The sequence below is a fragment of the Elgaria multicarinata genome, chromosome 2 (assembly GCF_023053635.1).
Source record: "Elgaria multicarinata webbii isolate HBS135686 ecotype San Diego chromosome 2, rElgMul1.1.pri, whole genome shotgun sequence".
NCBI lineage: Eukaryota > Metazoa > Chordata > Lepidosauria > Squamata > Anguidae > Elgaria > Elgaria multicarinata.
Genome location: NC_086172.1, coordinates 110843933 through 110868083, shown reverse-complemented (window position 1 = coordinate 110868083; position 24151 = coordinate 110843933). Strand labels below are relative to the sequence as shown.

General features: G+C 42.6%; 2 protein-coding genes across 2 annotated transcripts in view; both read left to right on the top strand.

Annotated features, from left to right (window-relative positions):
• LTO1 (LTO1 maturation factor of ABCE1) overlaps positions 1–24151 on the top strand; it is a 148420-nt gene that overhangs the window by 117564 nt on the left and 6705 nt on the right. Inside the window, exon 2 of the mRNA XM_063117378.1 lies at positions 21354–21443. Coding sequence (XP_062973448.1) covers positions 21385–21443 — 59 coding nt within the window. The 5' untranslated portion in view covers positions 21354–21384. The remainder of the gene's footprint in view (positions 1–21353; positions 21444–24151) is intronic.
• Positions 3590–13510, top strand: FGF19 (fibroblast growth factor 19). The gene is made up of 3 exons (XM_063118804.1): positions 3590–3785; positions 4723–4826; positions 12872–13510. The coding sequence occupies exons 1-3, from the start codon at positions 3593–3595 to the stop codon at positions 13202–13204; spliced, it is 630 nt and encodes a 209-aa protein (XP_062974874.1). The 5' UTR covers positions 3590–3592; the 3' UTR covers positions 13205–13510.

The following is a 24151-nucleotide window of genomic DNA, read 5'->3' as shown; positions in this document are numbered from 1 at the left end:
TTGCTGTTGTTTGTTTGTTCAATGCAAGTTATTTGTTATCACCTGCCTTGTTTGCCATGGAAGCTTTAGGGTGGCACAGAACTTTTCTTCAGGCAAATTTTGAATACTGTCTTAGTGGACGATCTTTAATAGAAGCATCTCTCCTTGTAGTAAATATAAAAGCCCAAGCACTTCTTAGCCATACTCCAATATGATCAAAAGAGAGGCAAGCACTGGAAAAGGCATATCAGCGGCAGTGGTTTAGAAGAAATGGTATAGGCCTGGTAATTGAGGGGAGAGCACTTTATCCACACATTGTACTTAGGCAACAAACGGTGTTGCCCTTATTCAATAGCTGCCGGAGCATAAGGAAGATGAGATTTCATCCATATAAATTAAAAGCTTCCTTATTCCAAGTCAGACCAGTGGTCCATCTAGCTAATTATTGTCTACACTGACTAGCCGTCTCTCCCCAGAGTTTCAGGATGGAGTGTTTCCTTGCCCTACTTGGCGATGATAACGCTTGGACCTCTGACCTTCTGAATGCAAAGCCTGTGCTTTATCTCAGAGCTATGACCCTGGGTAAGAAATGTTCTCACTTGCACTCACCAACTATTTGCAACTGTCTAAGCTCCTGGACTGGCTTTGGGCTAGAAACAGCAACTAGAGTTCATGAGAATATGGGAAACAATCCTTTCATATGAAAAGTAGACTATTATCTACCAAAGATAATGTCATAATCAAACAGGGCATGATCTGACCTGATTTCTTGTTACATGGATTTCAAAGGAAGATATTTGAGCATGCTTAACTCTCCCATTGAACCCAATGGGGCTCATAAGTATTTAAGGCTACAATCCTATACACACTTACTCGTGAGGAGGCTCCATTGAACTCAATGGTGCATAGCACTATAGCTTAGCTAGGATTCTGCCCTTAGTCCTTCAGGTGGTAGGACAACAACACACTGTTTTTGCTTCGCTGAACTCATTATATTTGCTTCTTCCCTGTGTCTCATATTTTATTATGTAATTGGGAACTTGTTACTTTTATATTAATGGAAACCTTTGAGAATGAACAAGTGCATAGCAGATCCTATGTGTGGCAACCAGTTCTATCATAACAAGGAATTTGTGTTGCCTTAAGCACCCACAACGATAGCACACACAACCTCCAAGGGACCAGGTTCATTCTAAGCTTTGCTACCCAAAAGTTAAAGGTAACCTGGGATTTTTGAACTAACATTGTTTTTTGTGCAATTAGTGACAGTGAGTGTGTGAGAGAAGACGTAAGGTTTAAAGCTCTATCTAGTGGCCAAACAAAGAACCAGCAAGAATTAGCTCTAACTAAAGATTTTGTGCATGCCTCTACTTGCTGGATGGATTCCTAATATAATTTTCTGTGTTGATACAAAATAAATTCTTCCTTACTTTTCTATGGAGGGTTCTAATTTCAGGCCCTTGCGAAGAAAAGCCAAAGAACTCCATATTGTTTGAACAATTCTCTAAGCGAGCATTTTATTCCATGTAGGGAACACTTTGCACATTTTTCCTACTATAAAGATTAATAATCTCTATAGGTAAAGGTTGTACACAATCATCTAGGAAGACAAGCATTTTATTGTGCTACAAGTATTCTAATTTTACCAGTCAGTATTCATAATAAACCCCACACTCAAACTATACTTCGCATGTGTCACTGTGCCAGGCACATGCACTGTTTCAAATGCAGAGGAAAATGTTTGCATCAGCCCTCAGAAAATATACGAACTGGATAACTTTCATTTAAAGGGAAGCGCTATAGAGTGCAAGCCTATGCATGGTTACTCAGTAATAAGTCTCATTGAATTCAATGGGATTTACTTCCAAGGAAGCACAGATAGGATTGCAGTTTTAAGGAACATACTGACAATTTCAAACTTTTCTTTTTTAGCATGCCAGAAGGGACAATTGTTCAAAAGATTCTTTGAAGTCAGGATGTGAAGCCATGTACTGAAATGACTGGAATATAGCTTTACATGAGAAGGGTCGGGCAGGGCTCCAGCCTTTGCAGCATATTTACCTGGTAGCAAATTCCACTGAAACCAATAGAAGGCAGCTGACCATTGAAAGCAGGCTGACCATTGAATGTCAGGAAACGTGTGAAGCTTGCAGTACAATCCTAGTCTATAACTAGGGAAGCTAGCTAGCCAGGGCTTCCTCCTCCTTTTTGACAGCCTGCCTTGAGCTTGGGAAAATGAGTTGAAGCGCTAATTTAACAGACGATGGCTAAGTAAGAAGATGGCTATTTGCCTTGGAGTGCCACCCAGAGGTTCAGAATGTAACTTTTACCGACCAGTTTTAGGACTTCCACATTGCATATTGATGTGCGTGCTTGTACCATAGAAGTGTGTGTGTACACACACCCATACACAATAATGTAACTAATATAGATATATGGAACTAAATGACATCAAGTTAGACATCTATAAAAATATGACTGTTTGCTGTTCCCTTCATTTCTGCTCAGCATCCGAGGGAACGGAAACATTTTTGTCTGGCTTGGCTCTTCTTGCTACCCCTTGGTTTCCTTCCTGTGGATTCGGGAGGTGTTGCATCAGCAGATGTGCTTGGATACCTTGTGGAACAAAGGCAGTGTGTGTGTGTGTGTGTGTGTGCGTGCGTGTGCGTGTGTGCGCGCGCGCGTTTCCGGGCCATTACTCATAAATCCATTCAGATTCAGACTTTTCCCCGTCAGTCTTTTTCCTTTCCCTTTTCTTCTTCAAGTTGTGTGGCATATAACGAGTCACCGGACTTGCTCAGGCAATTTCGAAAGATGCCGGTGCTGTGTATGAGGATTGTGGAGATGTAGGGGTGTCCTTTTTGGAAAGGCAAAGAACGAGAGGGGGTCAGGTTCTCCCCCACCCCGCAAAGGATCCCCCGTCCCACGAGTCCGTGTGTGCCTGCTCTGCTCTCTCCGCAGGCTTGCCTCGCTTCTCTTTATCGATCGATTTCCGCCCGGCGCCTGGGGCTGCTCTTCTGCGTTACACCTCGGGACGTCAACGGGGTGGGGGGAAGGGAGGGCGCGCGTGAGGCCGGCCGAGCGAAGCCCGCTTCCCGTGGCTCGCTGCCCGGCCGGAGCGCGCGCCTGCTTCGCCGCTGGACGACCCGAGGCAGCTCGAGGAACACGCAGCTCCGCTCGCTCCTGCCGCCGCAGCGGGAGACCAGCGCGGCGCGTTGCCCCGTCTCCAAAGGGAGCCCCCCTCGCCATCGAAAGGGGCGAGAACCCGCGGGGCATGATGCAATCCTGATCAATACCGCGGGGCGCGTATTGGCTCCACCGGCTCGCTGCGGAGCGGCGCCTATATTGGAATTGGAAGTCGCCTGATCGATTGGGCTGATCACCGACGAGACCTATAAAAGGCGGGGGATCGCCTTGGCGTTTCCTACAAGCCGTCCTGAAGCAATTGGCTCCCCAAGTCCCCAGCCCGTCGCCGCTCTCGCCCGCTCCCCTCCCCTCCCCTCCCCGTGGGGACCTCTCGCCCCTTGCGTTTGCGCGCCCCTGTGGGCGATCGCCTCTGTCCTCGGCGAAGATGTGGCCGGAGCCGTGCCGAGCCCGCGGGCCCCTGGCTCTGATGGGCCTTTGCTTCGCCCTGGCCGCCAGAGCCCTGCCCCTCACAGATGCGGGGCCACACGTCAACTACGGCTGGGGAGAGTCGATCCGGCTGAGGCATCTCTACACCACCAGCCGGCACGGGCTGTTCAGTTATTTCCTGAGGATCCACAGCGACGGACGCGTGGACGGCACTAGCACCCAGAACCTGCACAGTAAGTACCGAGGCGGAGAAGCCAGGCGCGCCTGATCTGGCCCCGGCGGCTGCAAGGATCCCAGAGAAGCGGCATAGAGGCTGGCGGCTCCGATTTCGGTGGGGCCGTGAATCCACGAGTTGCAGTCAGAACCAGCCGGAACGCGAAAGTCGCTCTCCAAGGTGCTGAACCATATCCCAAACTAAGTCTAGCACCTTGGAGAGCTCTTTTAGAGTTCTGGCTGGTATCCAGAGTGGATTCACAGCCCCACTGAAACTGGAGCCACCAGCCTCCGCTGCAGCACCCCCAGTTGATTTCTGATCCTGAAGCTTGTACAGTGATGCAGCTATGGCTGGTCCCTAGGGCCAAAGTCCAGGGCCCTGCGGTGGGGGGGGGGGATGAACACCCAGAGAGTGGCAGGTGATGAGGGCAGCAAAAACAAAGTCAATTTTATTCATGTAGTCCTGGTGCTATGATTTAAGTGAGTTTAAAATGCAAAACTGCACATACTCAGAAAATACATTTTTAAATCAGGTGTGCAAACAGTTTTATTATTCGTAAATATCAGGAATGTTGAAACAGTCTGAAAGCATGGAATGGTAGTAGGGGTGGGGGGCAGAGAAATGTTGGTTGTGTGCTTCACACTTGAAGTAATATGCGTGGCCATCTAAAGGGGAAGCCTGTTAGACCATTAAGTCCACGGTCCAAAATTACCTAACTGCATCCCTGAGCTTATATTTCAGAGTGTGCTTTTGTTGTTGACACATGTGTACATGCCTGTGTATGCAGGTGACATTACCAAGGAGGAATCTCACATTGAAATGAATCTGGTAAAGCAAGGGGCAAAGACAAGGAGGGTGGGGGGAGATGGCTTCCCAAAGGGCCATCTCTTTATGCTGCCTCCCCACCCCCCTCACATGGACAATCAATTTACACTGTGTTTTGTTTCGCTGCACAGGTTTGCTGGAGATCAGAGCTGTGTCCCTTCGCACGGTGGCAATCAAGGGCGTGCACAGCTCTCGGTACCTCTGCATGGAAGAGGATGGAAGGCTGCACGGGCTCGTAAGTTACAGCTGGGGCCTTGGCCCTGGGAAATCGACCTGCACAGGCTCAGAACCACCTCCCCCACCCCACCCGCCACCCTCCTGGGAAATGTTGTGCATGAGTTCCCCCTAATCATGTTTGACCATTCCCCCCCCCCCCCCCGTGCTCCCAGGACAGACAAAACAATAGCAGCCTATCACACTTGTTCTATTAGCACACACCAGAGCAGGGTAAACAGGTCGCACCACGATACTAAATGTGTTTGAAATGACATCCTTTAAGATTTAGGATTGGGATCCTTAGGGTATGCATACTGTGAGTTGGATGATGATGATGATGATGATGATGATGATGATGATGATGATGATGATTTTCACTCCCATTTTTAATAATATTTCCATTGTACAGTCATATTATTCCTGCCAGTTAATAATTGTTTATATTGCCTCATGACTTTACATAGCATTTTCCTCTTTACAACACTAAGAACAAAAGAAGAGCCATGTTGGATCAGACCAAGGGTCCATCTAGTCCAGCATTCAGTTCACATAGTAACCAAACAGCCGTCTATGGGAAACCCATAAGCAGGACATGAGTGCAACAGCACTCTCCTGCCCATGTTCCTCAGCAATTGGTGTACATAGACTCACTGCCTCTGATTCTGGAGGATATAGCCATCAGGACTAGTAGCCATTGATAACCTCATCCTCCATGAATTTGTTCAATTTGTAAAGCCATCCAAATTATGTTCCCAACAGATCATAGGGTTACACCTTGTCTTGTAATTTATTATTCCAAAACGTAACAAAAAGTAGACTACTTTTCAATATATCTTTCCCCCCTCTCTACCCTTCTGTACTGCTAATAATCATTCATGTGCAGTAAGCTGGTTCGATTCAGCAACAGACTTTTTCTTTAAAAAAAAATACTCCAACAATGAGCTAATTTTGGGAAGGCTAGACACACTGGTAGCGGCATTCAGGAAAAAGTCCACACTGGGTCATTAATTATTTGCAAGAATAAGACAGTGGTGTAATAAAGTAACTTGTAAGCTGAACAACAGAGGGAATAATGGGAGAGTTTGATCTTTGTCAGTATGCATAGGTGTGGGATTTTTGTTTTGTTTTAACATACTGAATAGAGACAGAACCAGCAACATTCCAGAATTTTGACTACCAAGATTTACTTTTAGTTTAGATTTCTTTTCCAACCGATTTCAAGGGGCTTCAGGTTGGGGAGTTGATCCTTATCTCATTCTGTCCTCACAGCAACCCTTGAGGTAGGTGAGGCTGAGAGATAATGACATACCCAAGGCCACCCTGTAAAGCTTGCTGGCTAAACAGGGATTTAAGACTGGGTTCTCTGTGTCCAAATACCAAGATGTAGCCAGTGCATCATGCAATAACATTAAAGAAAGTGTCTGTACACTGGGAACTTTATTACATCATGTTTGTTCACTCTGGCCCCAGTTTCTTAGAATTTAAAGCCTATTGCTATCATAAGCCTGAATGTACAGCCCTTCCCAACGTGGTATGATTGTCCTTGTCCAACACTAGAAAAAGGAACATTCCGTGTTTGAGTAGAATATATATAAAATGAATGAACACGATTCAGTCAAAGTTCAGCACTCTTTATTTCTGGTGTTTTCAATGGGACAGTTTTAAGCATGGGCCTAAATTTCTCCTGTTTACATAGAATCATAGAATCATAGAATAGCAGAGTTGGAAGGGGCCTACAAGGCCATCGAGTCCAACCCCCTGCTCAATGCAGGAATCCACCCCAAAGTATCCCTGACAGATGCTTGTCCAGCTGCCTCTTGAAGGCCTCTAGTGTGGGAGAGCCCACAACCTCCCTAGGTAACTGATTCCATTGTCGCACTGCTTCCAACTGGGCTGGAATATATCCAGTGTGTAGAATCATAGAATCATAGAATAGCAGAGTTGGAAGGGGCCTACAAAGCCATCGAGTCCAACCCCCTGCTCAATGCAGGAATCCACCCTAAAGCATCCCTGACAGATGGTTGTCCAGCTGCCTCTTGAATGCCTCTAGTGTGGGAGAGCCCACAACCTCCCTAGGTAGCTGATTCCATTGTACCTTTAACCAGAGCTGGCCCAGGACATTTTGCTGCCTGAGACAAAGAACAAAATGGCGCCCCTCCCATTCCATGTACAAAAGCCTTTCTTCAAGACTGAGCATCTTTCTTCAATGCCAAGGATGGGACAGCATCCTCCGCCACACCTGAGGGCAACAGGCTAGCTTAGTGGGTATAGGGAAAGCCACATGGCACACAAGTCTCTCCTCTAACACCTCTCAGCATTTGCCACCTGAAGCAACTGCCTCACTTTACCTAGTGGTGGCTGTAACTAATATTAGCACATTATCTTCTTACTCTTCCAGTCAGGTATTCTGCTGAAGATTTCTCCTCTGAACAGGAAATACATCCAGGAAGATGCCTTTATATGTATGGATCTAAATGTGGGGCTGCGATTTGTTTAAACAGAGCTTGAGCAAGGGGAAAATCCAAAATAAATTAAGGCCTTCCATTTCTTTCATAAATAAAAGCACCTGTGGTGACCTTAGAGTTTGATGTCAATAGTGCCTACACTGTAGATTCTATAGATACTCTGCTAAAAGGAGATTCTTCCGAGCTCTTCTGCACAGCCTGCTTTCATCTGATCAGGGTTTGTATCAACAGTGGGGACAACCTTTTAGTACATAGATCAGAGCAGCCTTTTCTAACCCACATCTGCTCCCCCTCAGATGTGCTGGACAGAAATTCCTATAATTCCTAGCCAGTATGACCTGTGGTTGGGGATGCTGGAGATTGTGGTCAAACACATCTGGGGTGTGTATGATAGGTTGTGAAGGTCTGGGCTAGAGCATAAGCTAAGAATAGAGTACACAGTCATGGAAATCAATGGCAGATTTGACATCGACTTTAATGGAGTATGGATGGAGTCCTCAAAAACCTAACAATGCAAGCCTATATATGTCTACTTAGAAGGAAGTCTCATGTAGTTCAGTGGGTCTTACAGATAAGTGGTACAGGACTGCAGCCCTAATCACGTCAATGTAGCTAACTTCTAAGTTCCACAGAATTCTCATTACCTTTTCAGTTTTAAAAACCCAGAGAAGCTCTATGGAGGACAAAGTATTCTTTTTCACTTTTTACACTAATGTATAAATAAGATGCTTAAATATGTGAAAATGTGTGATCAGAATTGTAGTCTATGCATTTCACCGTAGTTGCACTTTCCAATCTGGTAAATCAGACTAGAACTTTTGAAACTCCTATTTCGAACAGAAGACTGTAGAAATTTTAAGAGGCACCTTTAGTTACAAACGACCACCACTTTGATTCATGATTCTCTAATACACCTACCTTGTACCAGCCTTCCTCAATCTTATTTATTTATTTATTTATTTATTTATTACATTTCTACACCGCCCAACAGCCGAAGCTCTCTGGGCGGTTCACAAAAATCAAAACCAACAATCTGGAACCCTACAGACATTTTGGATTACAACTCCCACCATTTCTGATTGTTGACCATGATGGGCAGAGCACCAGATTGGGATACCTTATACAGGAATGCCCACTTCCATTTGTAACTCTCTTACATGCACCAAAGTCTTTTCTAGGTTTTAAATCAGATCTAATTCAAGCTGCTGCCTGTAAATGGTGATGCTGCAGCTGTAAACTGCCTCTTGCTTAAAAGTACAGTTAACATCATTTTCCAATTTATCACTATCCCTGCATATGTGTCATTGCATTGCGTCATTTAGACTTTAGTCCTATGCACTTGGGAGTAAGCTCCATTAAATGCAGTGGGACTTACTTCTGTGTAAACATGCATGGGGATTGCAGTGAGAGTTGAGACAAAGAAATTGTTGCCGGTAAATATAGTTAATTAAGTTTATTTATTTATTTATTACATTTTTATACCGCCCAATAGCCGAAGCTGTCTGGGCGGTTCACAAAAATTAAAACCATCATAAAACAACCAACAAGTTAAAAACACAAATACAAAATACAATATAAAAAGCACAACCAGGATAAAACCACGCAGCAAAATTGATATAAGGTTAAAATACAGAGTTAAAACAGTATAATTTAAATTTAAGTTAAAATTAAGTGTTAAAATACTGAGTGAATAAAAAGGTCTTCAACTGGCGACGAAAGGAGTACAGTGTAGGCGCCAGGTGGACCTCTCTGGGGAGCTCATTCCACAACCGGGGTACCACAGCGGCGAAAGCCCTCCTCCTAGTAGCCACCTGCCTCACTTCCTTTGGCAGGGGCTAACGGAGAAGGGCCCCTGTAGATGATCTTAAGGTCCGGGTAGGTACATATGGGAGGAGGCGTTCCTTCAAATAACCTGGCCCCAAACCGTTTAGGGCTTTAAATGTCAATACCAGCACTTTGAATCGGGCCCAGACCTGGACTGGCAGCCAATGTCAATATTCTACATTGTGAACCTGTAATATTGATTTTACTCAATTAACTAATCACAAAAGACAGTTAAGGGCACAATTCTATGCATGTTTAAATAGAAAAAGTCTACATGGATAGCTGGGGAATGCTGGGAGTTATAGCACTTTTTCAGTCTCAACATGCATCAGATTGCACTTTCAGTAACTTACATGACAGTGCCTTGCCATTTCAAGATATTTTGTTAATCTAGATCAAAAGCAAAAGATGTTTCCACATGCCTGACAGCCCTATCCACATCTAAAATATACTATGCTGTTTAAACCTATTTGGTCTCAACTGAGGGATTCTGTTCTAGAACATTGTCAATAACATTTTACACATATAGGAGAAAGTATGACTTAGGTGCCTGACAGGTAAAAGGTTCACAGAAAAGCAGAATTTTTCTTATCATTGAAGTCCTATACGCAATCAGCAATACTTTACTGACCAAGAGTTCAGTCACCTTTAATAACTGAACCATAATAACCTCAAGACTTTTAAAGAAAAACAACACTGACATAAAGGGCCCAGAACGTTATCACATTCTTGGTGTGCAAGTCTTTTCTGAATTAGCAAGCATATACGTTTGGTTTCTGTACTCAGAAATACAAGAACATAAGAAGACTCATGCTGGATCAGACCAAGGTTCTATCTAGTCCAGCACTCTGTTCACACAGTGTCTAACCAGCTGTCAACCAGGAACCCACAAGCAAGTCATGAGTGCAACAGTATCCTTTGGCCCATGTTCCCCAGCAACTGGTGTACATAGGCTTACTGCCTCTGCTGCTGGAGATAGCATATAGCCATCAGGACTAGTAGCCACTGATAGCCTTCTCCTTTGGAAATTTATCCAACCCCCTTTTAAAGCCATCCAGATTGGTGGCCATCACTACATCTTGTGGTAGTGAATTTCATAATTTAACCATGTGCTGTGTGAAGAAGTACTTCCTTTTATCTGACTTGAGTCTCCCACCACAAATATATAAAATGTGTTACACTATACAACATTATAGGTCAAATACTTCTTCCATTAAATTATAGAAAAAATAATGTGTAAAACATTGTCCTTATTTTATCAAAATCAATGGTAATTTCTCAATGGAGCATACTGAATTTATGGTTCATGTCTACTGAGAAATCAGAAAAATACTGACAAAATTACAGGAACTACATTGACCTCATTTTAAAATTCTTACATACTTACCTATGTAAACCACCCAGAGAGCCTCGGCTATGGGGCACTATACAAATGTAAATAATAATAATAATAATAATAATAATAATAATAATAATAATAATAATAATTTTTAAATATTGAAAGTTTTCTTAGTTCAGTCTTTCCCAACTTGGTACCCTCCGGATGTGCTGGACTACAATGACCAACATCCCTAATCAGCATAGGTGCATTGCCTGGAGATGATAGGAACTGTAGTCCAACACATGTGGCAGTCACCAGGTTTATTTATTTATTTATTGCATTTATATACCGCCCCATAGCTGAAGCTCTCTGGGCGGTTTTCAAAAGTTAAAAACAGTAAACATTAAAACAAATATACTAAATTTAAAAACATAAAAAGCATAAAAACACAGTATTCTTATAAAAACAGGTTGGGGAAGGCTGTCTTAGATCATCCTGTAGGGGGCACAGTGAAGCAAGTCACTTACGACTTTGAAAAACTTTGCTGGATGGCACTGTGCAGATGCAAAGTTATGGAGCTTCTCTACTTGACTGATGTATTGCACACTCAGGATTGGCCACTCACGGAAGTTTGTGGGTCCTTTACATGAAGCTGTCAAGGACACCTCCTGTACCTTCCTCTGGTAATCTCGCTTTTTTAGAAATAAAATGGAGATAATGCAGTATTTAAAATAATTGCAGGATTAATTCTGCCACTAGATGGCACTGTTTCATTTAACGTTATGGAGCATTGCCCAGAGGGTAAGTTTTCAATTACAAATCATGTGGTTGCTGTTGGATGTTGTCTAAAGAGTCTCGTAGTTAATGTGGAAAGACCCAAGAAGAAAAAAGCCTGATAAGAAAGCAGCTTTCCCCCCTTAACATACACTTACAAGGCATTATTCATGGTGAATGAAGCTTGTTTTATCATCACCACCATCCCATAGAGTAGACCCTTAAAATGGTATTTAGCCCGTATCCAACAGAACTGGTCTTGAATCTTTCTCTATCTGTATTCTCGCTTTTTTTCTCTGCTGCTTCATTGCCCTAGAACACAGGGGCCTGATACAATCTATGGAGTCATGCTGCTGCTGAACCAAGAACCTGGGTTCTTGTCCCATTGGGTCTTGGAAACAGAAGCTCACTCAGCACCCTCATCCAGAATCAACTCCTGCATGACAGCTGTTTTACCATGCACCACCCCCTTTTACCATGAACCTTTCTCTGTTGTTTGTCCTAAACACATCCCAGTCTTCAGTATCCTCATGAACTGGAGTAACCTTTGGCTCAGGCCCACATTGAGCTGTGATTCTGCCACTATTTTTATTTATTTTTATTGTACACAGGGAAAACCAGGGTTCCCAGCCAGAAACTACAAGACTATTCATGTAAGGACATAAAACAGATAGCACACACAACAACATATATAAAAAACAATTTAAAAACATCAGCCAGAGACAATGCAGGATCTTATAAAAAATACATGCTATATGCTGCCAAATGCCTGAAAGAAGACCACAGTTTTAACCATTAACAACTTACCAGCAAACATTCCTACTATCCATACCTGAGTTAAGGATGCTTTCTGCTAGTGTCCCCCTGTCCTGTCCTGTGTTCATTCAGCGCTATGGAGAAAGGATTCCAATTTATATCACCCCTGAATACAAGATTTATCTCACAACTGAATAGATGGCTCTATATAGAACAGAGGTGCAGAACCTCTTTCAAACCAAGGGCCAAATTCCATTTCATGGAAGCTCACATAGGCTGCATTCCAGTGGTGGGTGGGGCCAAAAGCAAATGGCATGTGGCCAACACTAGGGTGACCATACAGAAAGGAGAATAGGGCTCCTGTTTTTTTAACAATTGTACTGAAAAGGGAATTTCAGCAGGTGTCATTTGTATGCATGCAGCACCTGGTGAAATTCCCTCTTCCTCACAACAGTTAAAGTTGCAGGAGCCCTGCCCTCTTTTGTATCTGGTCAAGAGGGCAGGGCTCCTGCAGCTTTAACTGCTATGAGGAAGAGGGAATTTCAGCAGGTGCTGCATGCATACAAGTAACACCTGTTGAAATTCTCTTTTCTATACAACTATTAAAGATACAGGAGCCCTGTCCTCCTTTCCGTATGGTCACCCTGCTAGGAACTAAGCCTTAGGATAGACATTTCAACCTTTTAGAATGAAGAAAAATCTGCACAAAAGCCAAGAAACCATGAAATGATCGGAGGTTGGGAGAATGGGAAAGGGAGCATGGCCTTCCGAGGAACTCCAGAGGGCCAGATTGGGAGGGCAGCATTTGGCTTCCGGGTTTGAGGGTTCATCCTTTTGGATGAAAAAGTGTTGCATCATATGCCAGTTTAAGAAACAAAATGATACAAAACACATTTGCCATAATTTTGACTTCTTTCTGTTCAGCTCAGATATTCTACAGAAGATTGTTCCTTTGAAGAAGAGATGCGCCCCGATGGCTACAACATCTACAAGTCGAAGAAATACGGCATCTTGGTGTCCCTAAGCAGTGCCAGGCAAAGACAACAATTCAAAGGGAAAGACTTCCTTCCTTTGTCTCATTTCTTGCCTATGATCAACACTGTGCCTATGGAGCCTACAGGTTTTGAGCAATATGGTGACACCGGACACCCAATTGCATCATCTGATGTTTTCAGTTCACCTCCGGAAACTGATAGCATGGATCCCTTTGGCATCACCTCAGAAGTATCAGTGCAAAGTCCTAGCTTTGGGAAATAACTAGTGCTCCCCATTCTCCACCAAAAAGAAAAGGAAAAAGCATTGCTAGCAGACTAGGATAGTATTTCTAGCAGTGATATTTAAGACATGAAGACTTGCTTAGATGTTGTGCCCCCCTTGTTAAGCAAATACCAATACCAGTTCTAAGAAAGACAGACACAGTTACACTCACAGTATTTAGAAGGGGGGGAAACATTCTAAGGAATGACAAAGATGTAAAGTGTAAAAGAATCTCTACTACTTTGGAGAATGTTTGGAGGGAATAAGATCACGAATATTTGACTTTACTATTTCATTACATCTTTGTCACCTCTGAGACCTGATGACAAATACACCAAAGGAAGGCAATAACTTCTTCTCTTTAAGGTTAGCAAGAAAACAGGAGCAATTAAACACATACACACCCTATTAACATATTATAAAAACAGAGTGAAATCCTCTGCATGTCTACCAGAAGTAAGGCCCTTGAGTTCAATGGGGGCTTACTCTCAGTTGAGAACATATAGGATTGCAGCCTTTTCATATTATAGACTTGACTCTTTTTCCCCTCGAACCTCTGCAGCTGGTTTTAGAAGGATTAAGCTGCAGTGCTACACACACTTATCTGGAACTTGGTTCTGAATAGACATGTATAGGATTGCACTGTCAGCTATTGAAAAAACAATTTCTATCCCTAGGTTGCCCAATACAGACAGGAGGTAATATCAGTCCCAGTGGATGGGAAAAACTATATACCAAGCTGTTATTTTTAGCAAGCTTTAGACCCTGTTCAGACGACACTTTGGGGGAATGTGCTTGTATCCAATGTTAGTCCTACTTAGAATAGATCCATTGGAATGAATGGGACAAGTTAGGCCAGATATACACCAAGCAGGGTATAACACTTTGAAAACTATATGTGTAGTGTGTCCTGGGTCCCAGCAGTTGTCAATAGTATTATAAAGCGTTATAAAGTAGTAGTGTAGATCCTGCCTTAAGGCCAGATCTACACCAAGCAGTATATGACACATTGAAAATGGTTTGAAAACTGTATGTATCGTGTGTCCTGGGCCCCAACACTTGTTACTACTGTTATAAACCATTTTAAAGTAGCAGTCTAGTTCTTGCCTTAGACTGACATTGGATGCAACCCAATGTCTGTTGTTAAAGGAGTTTACTATCAAGTTACACAGTTCTTCAGGCAAAACAGCTGCAAGTATTTGGAAAAACAAAAACATTTAGGCTGCCCTCAATCTGAAGTAACTAAAAGTAGATGAATAGGTAACCAATTCTGCTTTCTCTATAGAGGAACAGTAACTAGATGTTGACCTTGCCTGATGAAGAATTCTACACAAACACAAGCTCACATATTGCTTTAGCAAAACTAATTGGTCAAAGAAAATCTATTACCTTACTTACAGTATTTTATGTCATATATCTATAGGCCAGGTGATTTTATTTCCTTAGAGGATCATTGTTAAATATGAGTGCTGATAATTTGGCTGGACTTTGGAGCCAAGGGAAACTACTTTTGTCAGTTCGGTGAAAATTAGAAGTGGACTAATATAGCCTAATCCTACCTTTTAACTATAAGAATCCTATCTTTTAACTGTAAGAGATGCTTTGAAGAGAGCCCAGTTTTAAATTCTTTGTGTGCAATCCTATGCATGTTTAGATAGAATAAATCCTACAACTCCCAGTATTCCCAGTAATCATGCTGGCTGGGGATGCTGGGAGTTGTAGGACATTTTTCTGTCGAAACATGCATAGGATTGTGCCTTTATTGACTTTAATGCAATGGGATTATACATTGTTGTAATGTGTCATGGAAATTCTGTATATAAGTTTTTTAATGTTAGAATTTCAATTAGTGAATAACTACTTTTCTACTAGTTTGTGGAAAACTGAAAGAAAAGGAAAAAAGGCTTTGGGACATCATTCTTTTCCAAACGTTCTTGTATATACTGGTTTGGGTCTGTAAAGAAAACAAAAGGAAAACATTTTCTTGACCTAGCACTTCATTGTCAACGCAATATTTATAATTAATTTATTAAACACACACCTCTGTTTATTTTGTTACTGTATTTATACTTAAATTTCTATTTATGTACTCAAATGTTGTCTTTTTCCTTTTCCTTTTTTTAACAGGCTGACAAAAATAGTGTTTTGTGTAATCTTGATAATGGTGAGGAAAAAACATGAAACTTTAAAAAATGTGTGTGAAATCTGTAGGTTTAGCGTGTAACATTTGTAATAAAAAATAAAATATAAGAATATGTTTTTCTCTTGTCTGGCTCTGGCTCTATTAACTTTTCTTTGAATGATCATATCATGCAGTACCAAAGTAGGACCTGCGACAAAGTGATGAAGCGTATACTGACCTCCCAGATCTACACCAAGCAGGATACAACACTTTGAAAACTCTATATGGCATGTGTGCTGGGCCCCAACCCTTTTAAAGCAGTAATGTAGATCCTACCCATGTTTTAGTTTTGTTTTTATTGTACTTCTGCAAACCTGGGGTTTTCTCAAGCATGTTGATAATTCCCTCTTTGTTTCTCAATAGCCCAATTTTTGGCTATCTTCCTATTGGGACCCAACACCTGAGTTCATCATTAGTGAGAGTGATTAGAAGTGATTAAAAGCGATTAAAAGTGATTAAAAGTGCAATCCTATGCACAGGGCCGGTGCCAGACTATTTTAGGCCCTAGGCAAAGTGAGCTACTTTCACCCCACCCACCCCAAAAAATGCCAACTTTGATTTTCAAGAACTTATGTTTCCTGGAAAAAATAAGAAGCACAAAACTTTAAACTGCTAAATTTATTTTAAAGAGCAAGAAATATGTCATGCCAATTATAGCAAACAAATTGGAAAGGAACGTCTATGGGTCTAAAATGCATTATTTAATAGGAATATCACCTCCAAATCATCCCCCCAACTCACACACACACACACACACTCAGCATCACTCACTCCAAACAAACACACCGCATGAACACATGCATTCACTCAAAGACCCCATGCACCCCATTCACCCATACATTCTCTCTCTCTCTCATCTGGGCACGTTCCGGAAGTTTGAACGTGGAGCCGCCCAGCGTCCCTGCCTTCGGTTCGGCTGGGCGGGCACAGGGCACCATCTTGCCCGCCCAGGCCCAGCTGAATCCTTGGGCTGGCCAGGCTCACAGCCAACAAGCGTGAGTTCTGTGCTGCACCCAGCACCCCTCTTAGCTTGGTGCTCTAGGCGGCCGCCTGAATGGCCTCTATGGTAGCACCGGCCCTGCCTATGCATATTTAGATAGATAAAATGCCTACAACTCCCAATATGGCTGGCTGGGGCTCTAGGCCATTTGTTCTTTGCTGCCACTATTGCATCAGCACAGTATCATCCAGCAGTTACTTTGAATAGTAAAGGAATTGTTACTACATCAGGCCACAGAGTAGCGAGGGGCAATGTGACAAAATGATAATTTATGTTATTGTTTATATGTATATATCTAAGTGTTTGGTTTAGGTTTGGATTTGCTGTGGCAAATTCTTTTATTTTCAGGAAATAGTAAGTGGGAGGGGGAGTTAGAACGGTGAGCAGTGTGAGTGGTGTCATCTGACTGGTTGATTTGAATGGAGAAAGAGCGGGGAGTGAGAGACAGTTAAGGAGTGTTTAGGCAGTTAGAAGAGGGAGTCAGTCAGAAGAGTCAGGCTTAAGGAGTTAGTGAGGGTAGGAGTGAGTTGGGTTTAGTAGAGGTTTGTTTCAATATAATATTAAGAAAGTAAGGTTATAGGATTTGGAGGTTGTTAGTATGTTGAGGGAGGTAGATGTATGTGGATAAAGTAGAATAACCTTAAAGTGTCTTTTAAAAACTTTTTCTATATGAATAAACTTTATTCTTATTTTGTTTAACAATCATGTCTGCTCTGTAGTATGCGTTACTTCAGGTGGACAATACACACGCACACTCACACACAAAGGTTTATTATATTAAGGGCTTTCTCCGCTGTGGCACCCCGGTTGTGGAATGAGGTCCACCTGGCGCTTACACCTTTCGTCACCAGCTGAAGAACTTTTTATTCTCTCAATATTTAAACACTTAATTTTAACTTAAATTTAAATTTTACTGTTCTAACTCTGTATTTTAATCTTATATCAATTTTGCTGCGTGGTTTTATCCTGGTTGTGCTTTTTATACTGTATTTTGTATTTGTGCTTTTAACATGTTGGTTGTTTTATTATGGTTTTAATTTTTGTGAACCGCCCAGAGAGCTTTGGCTATTGGGCGGTATAAAAATGTAATAAATAAATAAATAAATAAGTTTTATTTAATTTTAATTCTAGTACATTTCTTTTCCTAGGTTTAAAATGTATATGCTTTAAATTTTGTAAGGCCACCTTGAGGCCCAGTATTGGGCAAAAGGCGGGATACAAATAAATATAATAATAATAATAATAATAATAATAATAATAATAATAATAATAATAATAATACCCTCATTCTTTTAGAAGATAAAAAAATAGGGTGGTGGCAGTGGAGAAGTTTAATAATAGATGTTACAGAGGCTGGTGACACCAAAAAATGTTCTTTGCTGGCACTATTGCATCAGCACAGTATCATCCAGCAGAGTTATTTTATTTTATTTCTTTATAGTATTTTTATCCTGCACCTCAGCCAAAAAGGCTCCCAGAGTGTCTCACAATAAATCAGTAAAGAAGACCGTTCCTGCCCTCAGGCTTACATTCTAAAAAAGACGTGACACATGAGGAAAAGGGGATGGGGAGGGAAGAGGGGGAAAAGAAAAAGAAATTAAGTAGGGTGACCATATGAAAAGGAGGACAGGGCTCCTGTATCTTTAACAGTTGCATAGAAAAGGGAATTTCAGCAGGTGTCATTTGTATATATGGAGAACCTGGTGAAATTTCCTCTTCATCACCACAGTTAAAGCTGCAGGAGCTATACTAGAGTGACCAAATTTAAAAGAGGGCAGGGCTCCTGCAGCAATGACACCTGAAATTCCCTTTTTAATACAACTGTTAAAGATACAGGAGCCCTGTCTTCCTTTTCACCCTTCCTTTTCACCCTAAATTAAGGAGACTTTAGCAGGACTGATAGGAAGGCCCTGCTCCCCCCCCCCCCCCCCATCTCCCAGTGAAGGGCAGACTAACAGCTCCTTCTTCCCCATAGGGTCAAGTTGACTGTTAGCCGTGGGTGTGGGTGGGGAGTCCAACTGAAGCAGACCCTGATGGTCTCTGCCTGCTCCCATCTCCCTTGCTCCTGCTGCTTCCCCACAGGGACAAGATGGCCATTATTTATTTTGAATAGTAAAGGGATTGTTACTATGTCAGGCCACAGAGTAGCAAGGGGCAACTTTTGCAACCTGCTGTGATGAGTTTGCAAAACACTTTGCCGATAAAACCTCTTGCATCTGCTCTGACTTGGACTCTGAGTTGAAAGCAGGATTGGAGGTGGTGGCTGGATGGCTGTGTATACCCAGTTTTGATGGATGCATATATAATCTTTTTCAGCTTGAGGATGGAACTCAATTGTCTGGAGCGGTAAGAGCTTTGTTTGCTTGTTGGAGCCTTGTTCATCCTGGTTACTAAAGGCTTCCAAAGGGGGATTGGTGGGACAAAGGTTGTAAACCCTTATTTATGGGAAGGATGTGTGCCAATTCCTTTAAAAAGAAGCTGTGGTAAGAACACAGTGGAAAAAAGCTATCACTGGATCCCATTTCCCTAGAGCAGGAATGGTCAGAAAGTAGATCTCCACATGTTTTGGACTTCAACTCCCAGAACCCCTTGCTAGCATGGCCAATGATCAGGAATACTGGGAGTTGAAGTCCCAAACATCTGAAGGTCTACTTTCTGCTTATTCCTGCCCTAGATCATATATGGACAGCCAACAGGTCACAGTAGGACAGCGTGCCCCGTCTACTTTTCTCTACCACCCAGCTGATTGCAGCTGCTATTAGTGGCAGAAAACAGCAATCTTAGAGATGTAGTCGCAGGAGTTGGGAGAGGTGAAATCCATGGCTCTGCAGGCTGTACCAGGAGTGCCAAGAAACACATGCAGCTGATAGGCCATGCACTTATGCATTATGCAGTAACAATAACAACAATAATAAATAAATTCATTTCGATACCGCTCCATAGCCAAAGCTCTCTGGGTGGTTTACAACAATTTTTAGAAATACGAAATACCTATAATAAAAATACTTAGAAAAAAATAACACAGAATAACTAAAACGACGTAAACTAAAAACAAATAATGTTTTTTCTAATACACTTACTCTAAAATAGCAAACATAGATGCCTCCTAATATACCATTAAATGCTTGGGAGTAGAGGCAGACGAAAAGATGACAGTGTCAGCACCAGGCAGGCCTCATTGAGGAGCTCATTCCACTGAGAAGGCCCTGTCCCTGGTTACCACCTTCTGAAACTCCCTTGAAGGTGGCACTCGGGATTGGGGGGACAGATGTAGTGTACATGTATGTTCAGATCGGAAGAGCTGTTTCATCAGGTATTACGGTCCTGAGCCATATAAGCTTGGGACCACAAGTCTTAAAAGGTTTGTAGCCAGGATATCTGAAAGATTGTGTCCTCTCATATGAACCTGCCCATAGCTTAAGAACTGCTTTGGAGGTCCTACTCTATGTCCCGCCACCAAAAGAGACTAGACTGATGAGGTTAGATTGGCTTTTCTTTATGTAATTTTAGGTGGGCCATTAACCCCCAACCCAAAAGCTTTTGAATGATTTCCCCATTCAGATATCAGGGACAATGCCAAGATTTTGTACTTCTTGATACATGCAAGAGAGTTCCACTAAGCTGCACTTTACTCTTCGCTCAGTGCCACCCAGCAAAAGTTGCAAATTAGTTCAATTTCACCATAAATAATGCCATTAAGTAGTTGTTTACAGAAGGAAAATCTGACAGATAACTTTGGGCTGATTGCTCTGTTGTTTCAGCAGGTGAGATTATATGCATGTCTGAACCCTGCACTTGGTCATGTCTGAGGTCATGCAGTCCTTGAAAAACAGTTGAAATACCCAACACAGACTCTGTTAAAATGTAAGATGTCAGGGGAAAAAGAGTTCACCCATTTGACCTCACAATATTTTTTTACTCTACACCCTTAAAGACATCCAAACTATTGTGTGGAATTGAAACACTTTACCAGCGTGATAAGGTTTTAAAATCTCCTCCCCAGTCTATGCCAGAATAGTAGGGGGGGGGGGGAGTGAGATTCAAGCCTGCATTTCAAAATGCCTGTGTTTGCCTTCTCATTTTGTGTCACCATTTTTGAAAGTGTAGCTAAACACATGAGGGCTGGGGATTGTTTGAACCAGGGTGCTGCAGAAATTTTTACTGCCACAGATACTAGACAGATCACACGTTTTAAACTTCCTGGATATCATGCATGATATCTTCTGAAGATGAAGTCTAAGAGCCTTTTGTTACTTTCTGAAGCAAATCTGAGAGCTCCAAAATGCTGGCATCCAGTGATGGAAGATTGACTGGTGAGAATAAACTTTGGACAAGAGGGAGATGATCCAGCCAGCTGCAGGAAACCTGGGGCGTTTCAGGAGTGGTATGGAGGCTGGGGAAATGGCTTCCACCCAATCTACACGTGTAACAGTTCTATGTGGCAATCTCATGCATCACGTGGAGCACTCATAGTAAAAAACACCATACTCCTTGGACTGCAGGGGAATTTAATCAACAGGCTGTACCCTGCAATCTCCTAATCCGTTCGGCTGCTACTTATAAATTCCCACACACAGATGGCTGGGGAATGCTGGGAGTTCTAGGGCGTTTTTTGTATAGGATTGTACCCTTTGTGTGTCAGGAAGAGCCCTGCAATAAGCGTCAAGTGTGAAAACACCCGAGGTTGCCTGTGAAGTGCAGGTACTCATCACGAACCGCATCTACACGCGTATCCCTCCACACCGCACTCGGTGAATTTCTTTTGCAAAGAAGACTTGCCCCCTCTAGTGGCTTACCCGGGGAAGACAAGAAACCCAGCAGCTCACCCCGTGCTGATTCTGGCTCTGACGTCACGAAGGGACGTCGGCTCCCTTCGGAGCATGCGCGACGAGACCGCTTCAGTTGGTCCGTCCGGCTCGCCGTCTGCGGTCACCCAGCGCCTGGGATGACTATACGATCAGCAGTAGTCGTCGCTCTGGACACGGTGAGGCAGGAGCTATGGAAACCAGTGCGTGCGAGTCGGACGCCTTCGATGCCATCGTCATGGCGGAGACGAGGTACGGCCTGATCGTGGCCTCGGGGGCTGCCTTGGCCCTTCGCGTCCCCGGCGAAGGACTCTTCTTGCTCCTTGCCCCCTCCCGCGCCGATTTCCATTCTGCGCTGGTCGGAGATGGGAGAGAGGAAGTGGGAAGGCGGGTCTGCGGAGGGCGCCATCCCTGACCGCTGGCTGGAACCGATGGGATTTATAGTCCAAAACATCTGCAGCGCGTCAGGTTGCGATAGAGGAAAGCCCAGACCTCCTGTGTGTCATTTAACTTGTTTCAGTACAGATTGCCTCTCCTTTAGCGTATTCACACCAGGAAGTGGGAGGAATTTGGTACTGCGATTATCTGGGATAAAGTTTATCATCATCACCATTGTAATCATCACGCTACGTGAAATTATAATGGTGATGACGATGATAAACTTTATCCCAGATAAAAGCTGATGACCATAACAAATTTGTTAGCCTTTAAAGTTAGGGTGACCCTATGAAAAGGAGGACAGGGCTCCTGTATCTTTAACAGTTGTATAGAAAAGGGGATTTCAGCAGGTATCATCTGTATGCAGGCAGCGCCTTGGGAAATTCTCTCTTCATCACAACAGTTAAAGCTGAAGGAGTTATACTAGTGTGACCAGATACAAAAGAGGGCAGGGCTCCTGCAGCTTTAACTTTTGAGATGAAGAGGGAATTTCACCAGGTGGTGAATGTGTACAAATGACACCTGCTGAAATTCCCTTTTCTGTACAACTGTTAAAGATACAGGAGCCCTGTCCTCCTTTTCATATGGTCACCCTATTAAAGAGCAACATGGCTCTTTATTTTTGCTGCAGAATATTAACACAGCTACCCTGCCGCTGTGAAGGCACATTGTGCTACTTTGCCCTTAGAGATCTGGGTTCAGGCTTTGGTTTCTGCTCTTCTCCCCTGCCCTCCACCCCTCACCAAGATTCTCTGACTTTGAGTTCAATAACTGCATGCCCAGAATTTAACTTGCTTCCCCCACCACAGCATGGAGATATAATGATAGGGGAAAGTTCCACATGCTGAATTTGTACATTTTGTTCTGTTGTTGATGAGGTGGGGAAAAGATGATTGGGTGAAGGGGGGGAAAAGAGTAACAATCCAATCCAACTTCAGACTTAGAAGTTTTTTTTTCTTCCTCTGTTCTCCAGTCTGTTAAAATGGGAGCAAGAGTGACCTACCTCACAAGGATAGCACAAATGTTGTGTAATTGATGACATCTTGTTTCGTTCCTGCTCAGTGTTCTGTTTACTTCCCAGTGTCCACAATAATACTAGCTTTATACAATGTATCTCCAGATTGACTTGTTATCACTTACATTGAAAGAAAGTTAGATCTTTCATGTGTCAGCAATATTTCCTAAACATTTTGTGCAGCTCTGTCTGATAGAAGAAAGTGACCTCAAGTGTCATCTGGTCCAAAAACCCCAACCACCCCCGGTGATGCTGGAAATACTTTATTAGTTTCACAATCGATGGTTAAACAATTAGAGAAAGTTAATGAAACAGATAGATAGGTTCATAGGTTAAGGACAAAAGAAGAACAAAAAGTAATCAGTTTTAGTAATCTATTTTTTTAAAGTACTGGTCTTTGTTACATTTGTATTTATCTGTTATCACATGACTTCCTCAAGGTGAATTTTCATATTTCATGTGTGCCTTCATTTTGTCACTGAGTTTAAAAAGTAACCATTCAGATGCTCTTAGTCAAACCAGCTTAAGGGCTTTATCATGTAATAAAGAAAGATAAGGGCTCTGAAATTAAAAGAGGTAGATTTATAAACCAGTTGTCTATTCTTGTAAAGCTGTTATGTGTCTATTTAAATGTTGATATCTATTTCATAACAAGCAAAAGTAAACTCTGAGAGCAGAATATTGTAATCACATTTCTTCTGAATGCACTGTTTTTGTAATACTAGCAAAATATTATGGTTTGTAACAATATAATCTCATTACTCTTGTTATGACTGTCCTGGACACTTAAGTATTAATGCAGTAAGTCTTAATGCTGGAAATATCAAGGTCTGTTATTCCAATGTCCCTTTCTAACTATTTTTTTTTAAAAAAAACCTTACAAACAGTTTTACTAAGTTGCTGTGTTTCATAGGTGACAGGCATTAAGCATTCTTAACTGGTATAATGGTTGCAGTGTTTTGCCTTAAGAGGCAGGCATAGAAGGGACAAGCTCACTCAATTGTTATAAATCTGTAGTAAGGATTCACATGTCCATTTGTGATATCCAGCCCATCAGGGCTTTTTCTCTAAGCTGCCTTCCCCAACTTGGTGCCCTTCAGATGTGTTTGACTGCAACTGCTATCAAGACATCAATGGCCACACTGGCTGGGGATGATGGGAGGTGTAGTCCAACACATCCGGAGGGCACTAGGTTGGGGGAAGACTGTTCTACAAAACTCCTTTCACCTGACTCGGGGACCACTGGAGAACAGTGCTATCCACATCCAATTCGGGCAGCCTTTCCAGGAGGATAGCAGATGACGAACTGAAAGGTACCAAGAGTTCCAGGGGAATCACAAGTGTCCAAACCTCCTGTTTCTCTCCTTGGAGACATCATTCCACAGGGCAACCACGGCAGTTTCAGTGCCAAAACCAAACCTAAATTTGGATTGAAATGGATCTAGAAGATCAATTTTATTAGAGAGTGCCTTGAATTGATAAGCAAACATATGCATTTTTTAACTTT

Excerpts from the sequence above, each read along its gene's own strand:
- FGF19 (XM_063118804.1), top strand. The coding sequence starts at position 3,593 with ATGGGCCTTTGCTTCGCCCTGGCCGCCAGAGCCCTGCCCCTCACAGAT. Across the intron at positions 3,786-4,722 it reads TAGCACCCAGAACCTGCACA|GTTTGCTGGAGATCAGAGCT; the intron begins GTAAGTACCGAG and ends TTCGCTGCACAG. Across the intron at positions 4,827-12,871 it reads ATGGAAGGCTGCACGGGCTC|CTCAGATATTCTACAGAAGA; the intron begins GTAAGTTACAGC and ends CTTTCTGTTCAG.